We start from the raw sequence: 12,373 nt of genomic DNA on the forward strand, positions 1-12,373 counted from the left end.
TCGGAAAAAAAGAAAAAGGACTGAGAGCTTCGCAAAACCTACAACATTCTACGATTGCCGGCTATGTCTGACTCTCGCGGAACTCACGCAGATCGACAAGCTCCGACGAGGGCAAAAATGTTTCCGTGAATTCTCCGTCAACCGGTTCGCGTACACGCAGCGAGCCGAATTTGGTAACCGCAGAACGCCTTCTATCTTGAAGTTACTTCGTTAGATTCGTCTCTTGTATTCCCGCTTCTTCCAAAGTTAGTCAGCTATTTCAACGATCCGCGTCAAACTCCAACCATCTGATTTGCTATTTTAAATGTGTCTCTGCTGTTTTTTTGCTTGTTGTATGCTGCTCGCACTGGAACTGTTACGCACACGCGTGCAAAAACTCAAAAGATTCGAGAGAAGAAGTAAAAAAAAACATAACCACAACAATGCGTAGATACACAAGCGGCCATTGGGGTATTCGTTTTCTAAGATAACCTTTTTTTCGTGCGTTGCTGATCGCTGATATAGTGGGTGAAACGAACAAGATGTTGGGCTCACGGAGCTGAATGATGTTGTTGTATTGATTTAATAAAATAAACTGTTTTCTTACAAACACACGGTTGAAAACATTCAAGCTTGAGAAAACGGCGACATTGCATCATTAACTTTAAATGGATCGATTCTTTGGCCGCATGGAATTAGAGAAACCATAATCCAATACATCTTTAAAAAAACTCCATAGCTTCATAAAAACAGCTCAAGTCAAGATAAAAAGTGACCATTGGTATTTGTGACAGTTTAAACTAATGTTGGCTAGGAGGCTCGATCGTAAGCTGACCGGAACGATTCATTGGATTCAGCAGAGATATAGAGAAAAAAACGCATTAGTTTCGCAACAGTCAAACGAATGAGTTCACTCCTTTTTCCAACCAGTCTCGCCTATTGATGACTTTAATCTTTCCTTTCGGACGTAAATCTGCAAAGCGTCGCGTGTAAAGTTGCGTGCGGTGCGAAAGCGTGAAAACGATCGACAGGGTAAGGGTTTGAAAAATCGTTGTCTATTATGGATTTTTACTGCTGTTCTCGACATCGTTCCACTTGAATAACGAATAACGACAATAGTATTTATGTACACGTAGGGAAATTTATACAACAGAACGTCATTAAAAGCATTGCAAATGATGATTCCACCATTCAAAAGAAGCTTTGTGAGTCACGAGTGTGTAGCTGTAGTGTTTTTATTAGCTTGCGATTCAATTCGATCCTCTCGAGACCTGTTCCGGTTATCATCGATGAATGGAAACACTGAAGCCTCCATTGAGAAATAGTACAGGAAACGAAAACCAACTGCCAAGCATAACCATTTACGCAGACGTGTTTTAAAAACATCAACCCCTGTTTCAAGGTTTTTCACATTGTTACTTGATAGAGAGAACGTTATCAGAATACGTGCTGGTCTGTTGCTGCTGGCGCGACTATCGTACCTTGGAAGGCGTCATATCAATGTTATGTAAACAGTTGCTATCAGCTATCGCTAATGAATGGAGAATTAAATACAACATTGATGTCAGCTACGGGAAAACATAAATTAGCTCGATTTTCAACGATGTAAAACGTTCAGGCGTGTCAAAGTTCGACCCGAATATTGCAGTTCTTGCGTCGTGTTCTTGTTGTAGTTGCAAAAACATAACGGAGCATTACTTTCGTTCTACCCATGTACCAGATCAAATTGATTGGGTGCAGTTTTTCCGGTTCAATCATGATTACCCTTCTGATCCAGATGAACCTAAGGCAATCTTGTATCGATCGATTTACCTACTGCGATGTACTCGTCGCAACGCTGTTGGCAACATTGTTTAGTTCCTTTCTTTGAGTAGGAGGATTACAACTTCAGAATCTCTTCTTCTAACACAAGAAGATTTTTCGTTTTGACACTTACAACACACTCATGCATGGATCTTGAAGTTCTCCCGAGGGTCGATCAATCGATTGATCTTTCATTCGACTTCCTTGGTTTTATCCGTTTCCATCCCGAAGGGTACGGTTTTCAACCATCTGATCAAACTAACGAATTGTAGACACGACAATCCCCTGAACGACAAGTACTTCAACTTCCAACCGGGTTTGGTAGAAATGTACCGCTGCATGACATGTGCCAGGCAATTTGACCCTTTTCCCATCGTTTGTCTATTGATAGTGCGGCAGTACGGTCGGGTTGAGACTTAAGCCGAAAGATGATCATGTGGCCGACCGTCGGTTCATGGCACGATTTGCTTGCGGATTAATCGCGACCGTGCGATTTGCATCCCGCGAACTGGACGCATGCCTCCGTCCGGACGACGAATTCCGAGAAGCATCGAACCAACCGATCGCCATCCGTTGCCCAATGCCCGCCGGACGGAGTGCGCTAGGGTAATTGCTCAATTTTCACTGGAACACGAGCATCCAGCACTGCTCGCACGTCGATAAGTGCTAGGAATGGAAAAGGAACCGACACCGACACCGTTTCTGGCAAATCGGAACACCGACGGATACAACGAAACACTCGGTCGTTCATCTACTCGTCGGCGATCGTACCGAGAACGTTGGGCAACTGAACCCAGTCGAAAATATGTTCCTTCTACTGCAAATGTTTGGCTTGAAATTCTGGACACCATTTCCGTTCAGTGTCCCATTTGTTCTCGAACGTAGAACATTATAACGGTCAATGTTGGTTAGAGTTTACCCAAACAAGTAACTCGATACAGTGTCACCTATTCCCGCCACTGCTTCTAATGTCCACGAAGCTTGCACGGTGTCAACAGTCATTTACTTACCAGCAATGGTCGGCAGTGCGCGTCGCCACCATGACACCGGATTGTACGACACGCTGTACAACAAATGAGAAAGTCACGCTTTGCGGAACAACACTCGTAAATGTACCACTCCCGTTCCGTGGATCATCCACTACGTTTTCTCGACAATAGACAACCAGCAGTGGACTTCAATTCCCCCCGGGGGGGGCGCACCAAATCGCACCAGGATCCGGATGCCTAGTTGTCGATAAATCATGTCGCTTTGCCTATCTATCTGTAATCCGACCAATTTGAACATCGACGCAATTAAACCATTTTTACCGTTCCGTTTGAATCGTGGTAGCAGCATGTCTCTCGAGACACCCGACTTTTATTGTTACCAACCAAACGGTGACTAATTAACTCCCTAAAAACTGAAATGGCAACAAGGCCTTCCGTCTTTAAAAAAAAACCCTCCACTATACGATTCTTTATTGGTTCCGTTTTTGGGTATTTTATTTTTCGACAACTTAAACGTCCCGAATGTCCCAGCAATAGTTTGGAGTTTGAATAAAAATGCAATAAAACTGTCACGCAGAATTTAGATGGAGTACATGCGTATATTTGGAGGGAAATTCAAAGAAATCAATCCATGCGAGACGATCCTTTCACCAAGAGTGGTGTGATAGATCTATAAATCTTTGGACATCCAGCTGGTATCAATCGGAATCGTTAGCAACAAACTAAAGCCCAACGTTTCAACGTTTTGCTGCCACCGTTTCCTTCAATTGCCACCGACAAAACAGAGAAAAACGTATCACGTATCAAAAGCGATCGACAGGATGGGATCTTGCCGCGATTGTTGATGTTTGCTTTATGTCACTAACCGGAGGCATTTTGCTGATCGTTACGGAAAATTATGAAAACCATTTCACAATGTTTACTTCCTACGAATGGGTTTATTCGCGGTTTTATGCTGTCAGAGATCCGTACACGATAGAGCGGTTTGCTAAGAGGAATGTGACATGATAGCTGACAACGTTTAACAGACATAAAACATACCAGTGCGAATTCTTGGAACATTGGGCATTTGGGTCGTGATACACTAACCAAGGAATAATAAACTAAACGCTAATCAAACTAGTAGAACATACGACATCAAACACAGTGACAGATAATTAAAGCTGTAACATTCCTCTCCTTTTAACGATGATGGGTAAGAATGCAAACAACTTGTTGCAGAGACTCATGTAAAAACTAACACACGTCCGGACACGCTATAAACACCCAACGCTATCGGCGGTAGTTTGGTGAAAGCCGAGGCAACGCTCTTACACGCTGCTATGCATATTCTAAAAAGCTTTTTGAAGTTCGGACGCTTAGTAAATGCGCCGAAACACACCGATGGTTCCGATCACCCTTAGGCGACCGACAAAACAGATGTTCCTGTTTTGCCGACATCAATCAAAACCCTACTCGGGCTACCGCGTTGCACGTTTTGTTCGTGCTAAGATGAGCCGTTCACCGGCAGAAGCGGTTGGGTTCGAGCTACCCCGTGGTAGAGAAAACCACGGATGAAATGAAAACAAACGTGACACACACAAACATCGTTTCATCTCGTTTGTGTGTTCGATGTCCACTGGGAACTGGCCCTTCCCTTTTGGTTCTCCCTTGTATACAGTACGGTGTTCGCCAGATCTTGGCGTTTGTTTCTTTCGGGACCACTAAACACACCCGGCACTAGATCGCAGTGGTTGCAGCGATTTTCCTCAAGGTGGCCCCTTCTGCTCTGGTGCAGTTTTCTGCTTAGTCTGGGATATTTATAGGACCTTGGACTCGGAGATCGAGTATCTGCACCCGCGGTCTCCCGGCACGGTGGAATAATAATAAAGCGAAAGCCAAACTTCGCTCACAGACTGGCAAACCGGACAGCTCGGTGGCAGCGCGTAACAATCACAGTGTGCCAGAGAGACAGTGAACAGACATCATGACATGTTCGTATGACTGATTAATAGGCACACGGCTACCGGTTTTGAGGATGCCGTAAATTCCACTCCTCACTTCTGGCCCATTCTATCGCAACTGCATTCTAGACCGTTCTGAATGGGGGATAAAAAAAAGTCGATAAATTATGACGATCGTTATCGCGGGTGGTGTCTTTGTGCATCGGTAGAAATGGACTGTAAATTGGGTTTATCGCCCCAAGAGGCGTGCGGATCGTAGATCGGCCACGTGCCATTTTTGTTTCACGGATCTCTATCTGTGGGAGCATCTTCTTCGACTGCACATCGTACGAGATCAAACACCCAGACCGGTAAATTATTGTCACCAGAGCTGAGAAGTCAATCTTGTGAGCTGTTTGTCGGCGATGACTTCCAGACTTTCTTCTTCATGTGTTAACGTGCCGATAATCCGGCCGTAATGACACACCATAAATCGATGGATCGTGCTGTAAATTGTTGCCACGTCTCTGTGTGTGCGTTTGTACTGTGTGATGAGTGTTATTAATGCATACAAATAATCAAACAAGATTTTATTCACCTAAAACATGGTGAAACAACGTGGTGAACGTGACAGTGAACGATGGGTTGGTTGACATTTGTTTTGTTTCTTACTTTGTTTTGAGAACATTTTGCCACTAATTGATATTTAGAGAGTTGAAGTAAACGAAGCTTAAGGTGCAAATATTTTACAAAGCAAAAGTGATTAATTAATGTAATGAATCTGGGCACTAAATCGGTGTCATACATAATGTAGCCAAAATTGGAATTTCTACAAAAGTCAAACCAACAATTAATATTGAATCAGGAGCTTAATTTTTTAAATTTAGATAGTTCATATATAAATTATTATTTTATTGCAAACGTTGTAAAATGAAAATGCGAAACAAAAAATTGAAGTTTTGAATGTCGATTCAGGATTTGACCATATGAATGGCCATATGAATGGCTATTTTCTAATGAAGCATTAAGCAAAACACTACCTTCTGATGTAAACTTTCCAGTTAAGTACACTGTAAAAACATTGGGCATAACACACCATTTCCATTTCAAGTTGTTACACATTTTATCGTTTCTTCTCTCCGTAAAGGTAATGGTGCAGATAGAACCGTTCTGATGATCTCAACTCTATTTTTAAGCCCAAGAAACATGCTTTACAATCATTTTTTTTCTTTTAAAAAAATGCAACACATCGCTAAAAGCAATCACTTACAAATGGCACGATTTTCTCCCATACGGTCTCTCGCACTATCGAATGTCTTTAATCCTTCGCAAAGTAAACGATAGGAACGATAATTTTTTTCCCTAAATTTGCACTTAATTAAACTTGTATTGGGGTTAGGCTACACTTCTCCTGGAGCCGTTTGTTTAGATGTTGTGGGTGGTGTGCAAGTGTTTGCGGAGATTTCTACTTCCTTTTCTACTTGACGATGATGTAATTTAATTCAGAATAGCAACAAAAATTGAATCACTTCTGCTACGAGTGCTAGAAAAAAAAACCGAACCTTGAGATCACCTGCAGAAAGGGGAACGATGTTAAAAATGGTCTGTTTTAGCTTATCTAATCCTGACGAAGGTGTTAATGGCGATGCTGAAATGTATCTTTGATATCGAGATACGGATCTACCTACACTGATCGATCCAGACTCGTGCATGTACGAAACGTTTAATTATATTCCTCCCTCCCTCAATCGGCGGTCTTGTCCAGAATCTGTGGCAGGCACCGAGGAACCCCTGTGGATGGGATAGAAAATTCTCACAGCATGAATATTTACTTTTCCGCACCGCTTCTCCAATCCGCACATTATATCCCTTCGATCCGGAGCGATTAGCACGTATGATCGTGTAGAGTGGATGCAATGTAATAGAAATTTTGCTACATTACTCATAATGTGTTTATGCATAAGTAAGTTTCCGTGTACATTTCCGAACCGGCATGTGGCATGTTACAAGAATGTTTCCCTGTTCATTAGGAAAGATTGCGCCTTGCCTCGTCAGCTATGCTAATGGGGCCACCGGGTGAGACCTCGGTGTCAGATGCTGTTGCTATTTACGTGCTAAGCCGTCAGTGGACAAGCATGAATTAGTGCTAGAACCTGTACAGAGTTTTCGCGGGTTCAACTGGTAAAGTTGGATCCATTTCTGGATATTTCCAAGTTGAAATAGATTGTGTCTAGTTAGAGCATGTCGAATATTGAATGCAAACTCTCAAGAAAAAAAAACTAATATCTACATGTACTTATTACATTTTAACTGGAAAAGGAACTAGGACTGGCTCTAATGTTATCAATTATTCTCGAAAACCCTGTATATCACGTGTAGTTCCACAAATTTTAATAAATACTTTAGTACTAGCGGACCCATTTCTGGAAGTTCTGGAACTTGAACAGCTTCCAGCTGTATCTGTCAAGATAGATGTGAAATCCTTCGAAACTTTTCGAATCTTGCTCAAAAGGAAAGTGATTCTGTATAAGGCATTCTCAACTTTCTTGAATGAACTCTTAAATGTACATGAATCTTTTATAATAATACCTATCATTTTGCATAAAATTATGGAAAGTCAAATATTTGATTTGCACCAACGTCTCGGCACATAAATCATACTGATTTATGACATAATTTGACATTGTCCAAAAGTTCCCTTACTTACACCTCCGCGTCCCATTATATTCCTTGCATTGCTTCGTGTTTTTTTCTTGAAAAGTGGGTAAACTTTTAGCCTGCAGGAAAATTTTCGATAGCGACAAAAAAGAAGACCCAAAACCAGAGCTCTTTCTCTGCCGATGCGATCCTAAGATTTATGAGAAAATTGCAGTATTCGTCTACCATGTGTTATCGGGTGGATCGCTTGACTTCTCGTCGAAACGGAACCATAAAAAAAAGAAAGGAACATCCCGTTGACAATAACACAAAAACTAAAAGGCATCCAGGAAAAGGGGTTGAGTTTGAAAATCAGTTCGATCACTTTCTTCCAGCGAGGGTTATTTTTTTAACGGAGACAGCACATAAACAATCATTGCCGATAGGTGCCTAATTAACGTACCTCTACTAAGCGGTCAGTTCTCTTATGGAAATCGAAGTGATCGTGAATGGCCGCGCTGAGATAGGAATTTCTTAACGTATTTCTTCATGGAAACTGAGTGGTCTTTTTTTTGCAATCGATCGATCTTCATCAAGCCGACGAATGCGTGCGCGTGATCCTATGCCGTTACATGCGTCGGCAGTAGATCGTGAACTATCTCGGAAGCTTAGGTCAGTAGGGGAAAAGAAAATAGGTTGGGAAAAATTGTACAGATTGCCAAACTTTCTATGTTTACAATACACTGCTCGAGACTCCTAAACTAAACACTTCTTCATCCGCTAGATTCTTCTGCCTAGCCTGTCTTAACTGTTTCAAACCGATAAAACTGCTCACTCTGCCACTTGATCTGCTTGCGATGTTTCGTCTACTACATGATGAAAACCACTTGTACGTAAAAATCTTACCTAATCAACCTTTTCATTTCTACTCTTTTCACAGACTGCAACTGCCATGCGAAAGGTGCCCTCGATCAGACCTGCAGCCCGAAGACGGGCCAGTGTCAGTGTAAACCAAACATCGAAGGCCGGCAGTGTAATTTGTGCCGGAAGGGCTTCTGGGATTTGAATTCCGGGAACGGATGCATACCGTGCTCCTGTGATGCAAACGGCAGTGAGCTCGATGGATGTGATCTACACACGGGACAGTGTTTCTGCAAGACGGGAGTCACTGGAACCAGTTGCGATCGGTGTGACGTAGGTTTCTACGGATTTAGTGCGCAAGGATGCAAGCGTAAGTTCCTTCTTGTAGAGTCCAATGTTTAGAATCATTTCAATCACGTTATCTTATTTATCTCGTTTTAGGATGTGATGTATGCAACAGTGCTGCGTACGTATGTGATCCGGATACGGGACGTTGCATCTGTCCGGCGAACAGCCACGGACCGGAATGTCGTTCCTGCATCGCCAACACTTGGGGCAACGAGTTCCAGAAAGGCTGTAAACACTGCGCGTGTGACATCGTCGGTTCGATTGGACAGTCGTGCGAGCGAGAAACGGGCCAATGTAGCTGCAAGGAGGGTTACACCGGTCGTCAATGTAATGAGTGTGCCTCGGGATACTATGGCTATCCGACGTGCCATCGTTGCGCTTGCGATGAGCGTGGTACACTGCCGAGTAAAAACGGAACCGTGTTTCCCTGCGATCGAAATGGTCAATGCCAGTGTAAGGAAATGGTGTACGGAAAACGGTGCGATCTTTGCCGGCAGGGTACGTTCGGATTGACCGCTTTCCACCCGGAAGGTTGTACCAGATGCTTTTGTTTCGGGAGGGCAAGCAATTGCACGCAGAGTGATCATTCCTGGGGTCAGATGCGGTTGGTGGGGGCGCGTAATTTGAGCGTCGAGTACCTGGAACGTCAGGATGATCACACCGAGGTTGACTATGTAGTGATTCTCCAGCTGGAAGGCACGCATATGCATCGGGAAGATGTGAACATTACCAGCATGAACAATCTTGAGCTAATACCAAGCTCCTCGGGTAATGTGTCGATCGGAGCGTACGCCATGTTCCGATACCCATTGTACTTTCAGCTACCACCTCAGTTCCTAGGTGATCTCACCGCCAGCTACGGTGGGCAGCTTAACTTCACGCTACTCACGGCGGGCGCTACCATTAACATCCCTGAGCCATCGTTGCGTCAGTTCCCGCTGGTGCAGCTGCACACTCACGAGAATCTGGTGCTAGACTTCTACGCGGAATCGAATCGCCACGGACAAGCGGTAGAATCACATGCTGTCCGTTTGCTTGGAAGTTTATGGCGCAGTCACTATGATGGTACGTGGATCAACCGAACCATCCTGATGACGGCCCTGCAGAACGTTCGGCATATTTTTGTCCGAGGAACGACCACAATGGACTTTCAGCAAGTTGTGTAAGTGCGGCATGTTTTAGCATAACAAACGAACATTGAATAAATTTTGGTTTTCCCTCCCTACTTTTGCAGACTTACCAATGTCACGCTTGATACGGGAATCTTCGTAGCAGGAGCAGAAAATAACCATGCGTACGGTGTGGAGCGATGTAGTTGCTCACCGAAATATAGTGGACTATCGTGTCAGAATCCGGGTCGAGGTTACTATCGCCACCGATTACCTATCCTTCATTTGGAGTGGGCAACAATAGATGATTTGATCGGCAAAGTGATACCTTGTGGATGTAACGGACGGAGCGAGGAGTGTGATCCGGAAACGGGTATTTGCTTGGTAGGTCAAGTTAAGACTATTAATCGCATTATCTGTGTCCAACAAATAACTTGCTGTTTTTAATTTGTAGAACTGTCGTAATAACACCGGCGGAGAGCATTGTGAACGTTGCGCAGAAGGATTCTACGGCGATCCTAACCTCGGTCTGTGTGCACCCTGTCCGTGTCCCGAAACGCGCAAAAACTTTGCCCGAGGTTGTACGGTTCGTGGCAACGACGTGCAGTGCATCTGCAAGCCGGGCTATACCGGGGCATTGTGTGACAGTTGCATGCGTGGCTACTTTGGGCATCCACATCTGGATAATGGACATTGTGATGCGTGCGAATGTAATCGTGAGGGCAGTATGTCGGACGAGTGTGATCATTACACCGGCGAGTGTCATTGCCGACCGGGCATTACTGGGCGCAAGTGCGATCGTTGCGAACAGCCGAAACATATCGTGCAGGACTATCGGTGCAAGAGTAAGTGGCTTTTAAGAATATTCCACCTCGAGTGGTTAAGGATACGTTCCTGTCAGTAAACGTTCATGTGTTGTTTGCTTTTATTTCAGTTTGTGATAACTGCACCATTACACTGATAGACGATTTCGACATATTGGCCAGCCGTTTGGCGGAAGAAACGTCTCACATCGATCGCAACGGGATACCGGCACCATGGGTGGAATTGACGAAATATGAAGCGAAAACACGACAACTTTCGGATCGTGTAGCCCGACTGCTTGAAGCGGAAGATACTGCAAAAAAGTTTATGGCGGACTTTGCCGAACCCCTTACGCGCAATGCAACTCGATTAACCAAGCGGCTCCACAAGCTGGACAATCGTGCAAGGAACCGCGAGGAAGAAATCCTCAAATGCACTGATCGTGCAAACGAACTGTTTGATGAAATCAATATGATCGATAGTGATCTTCGCAGCACAATTCAGATACTTAACAACTACGGTGTGGGAGATCATCACGTCAAACTACCGCTCGCAGTGCAAGAAGCGAAAGATCGGCTAGCAAAAATTCGTGATCAGTACGAAGCGATACAGTTCGATGATAAGGTGCTCGAATGTGCCAATAAGCAATACGACCACTGGTCTAATGTGTCGAAGATGGTTGAGCCCCACGGAAGGAAATTGGAAGATCTGAAATTCGAGATTGAGCAGATACACCACAAAGCGGACCATCTTCAAAACTACACCGTACAAGTATTCCGCCACGTGCAGGAAACGGAGGTGTACCAAACAGCGAACCAGAAGCACTTCGATAAGGCCCGTGATGCATATCAGCAGGCAGTAGAAGATAATGCTAGCGTGAAGAAACTTCTCGACACCAATATCATGGCGGATACGGACATAACTCTGGTGCAGCTCGATGATAACTATGGTCAGCTGGAAATGGATAACCAAAATCTGCACAACTTGGTGGAGGGATTGAATGAATCAACTGAAGATTTGATCCGTGAGAAAAGCATCCTACTTGAAACGCAGATCCCCAAAGCGGTTCGACATGCGGAACACTTGAAAGCGAAAGCGGATCACATTAGGAACAAGTTTCAAACGACAGAGGACATATCGGCGAAGGCTATGAAGGCTAGTCAAGCGTACGAAAATATCATCTCTGCCATTGTGGCAGCCCAGTCCAGTGCAGACAATGCAACCAGCATGGTTGAGAAAGCCGATGAGCATATTAATCCACTGCACGATGTAACGATCAGTGATCGAAGCCGCAAAGCGTTGGGAATTTCGACGAATCTGACCAGTCGAGCGAACAAGGAACTAAATAAGGCTGTTGGTAAGTAACATGAAGGTTAGTTAATTCTTGAAGGTGTAACAGTTCCTTTTTACGATCGTTACAGCACTCAACGAGACGATGATACAGAAGGAAAAGAGCGTCCAGAGCCTTAAGGATCAGATATGGCAGACGGCGATCAAGAACAACAATTTGATGGAAGAACTTGGCAAGGTCGAACCAGGTGAAACGATGAAATCGGTTCAATCCGATCTGGACCGTTCCAGCATCGTATCCGAGCAGATGAAGTTTGTCCGACAGGAGGCAATCAATTTGAACAGTGACGTATACAAGCTAAAGTTGAAACTGAAATCACTCGAGCCGGAATGGGATACCAAGTTTGGAATGGCGGAGGAAAACGTATCGCAAACGTTTGGTAACATTCGAAAGGCAAAGGATAAGCTGAACGGTATCGAAGCTTTGGCGAGAATACAAGAAGACCGGTTCAAGGTGTGGAATGAGTCGTTCTCTGGCCAGCTGCAGCAGTTACGCGATCAAATTGCGTTGGCTAAACACGCCGCGGAGGGTGTAAGTTTGGGATTTATAGGGATGTTCATAAACGGTATT

The 12,373-nt window shown here is 44.2% G+C and overlaps 2 protein-coding genes across 5 annotated transcripts in view; one reads left to right on the forward strand and one right to left on the reverse strand.

The window, feature by feature from the left end:
• Positions 1-12,373, forward strand: part of LOC125763339 (laminin subunit alpha-1) — a 272,329-nt gene that overhangs the window by 255,010 nt on the left and 4,946 nt on the right. For all 4 annotated transcript variants that reach the window (XR_007418340.1, XM_049426336.1, XM_049426335.1 and 1 more), the window contains exons 11-16: positions 8,271-8,561; positions 8,633-9,701; positions 9,774-10,032; positions 10,103-10,493; positions 10,583-11,809; positions 11,874-12,334. Coding sequence is in view for 3 of the 4 variants with exons in the window: in XM_049426336.1 (XP_049282293.1) it covers positions 8,271-8,561; positions 8,633-9,701; positions 9,774-10,032; positions 10,103-10,493; positions 10,583-11,809; positions 11,874-12,334 (3,698 nt within the window). In the remaining variant the exon portion in view is untranslated. The remainder of the gene's footprint in view (positions 1-8,270; positions 8,562-8,632; positions 9,702-9,773; positions 10,033-10,102; positions 10,494-10,582; positions 11,810-11,873; positions 12,335-12,373) is intronic.
• The window catches only part of LOC125763388 (rab3 GTPase-activating protein catalytic subunit), a 356,077-nt gene that overhangs the window by 167,054 nt on the left and 176,650 nt on the right, over positions 1-12,373 (reverse strand). The gene's annotated exons all lie outside the window — the stretch shown is intronic.

The sequence above is a fragment of the Anopheles funestus genome, chromosome 2RL, assembly GCF_943734845.2.
Source record: "Anopheles funestus chromosome 2RL, idAnoFuneDA-416_04, whole genome shotgun sequence".
Taxonomy (NCBI): Eukaryota; Metazoa; Arthropoda; class Insecta; order Diptera; family Culicidae; genus Anopheles; species Anopheles funestus.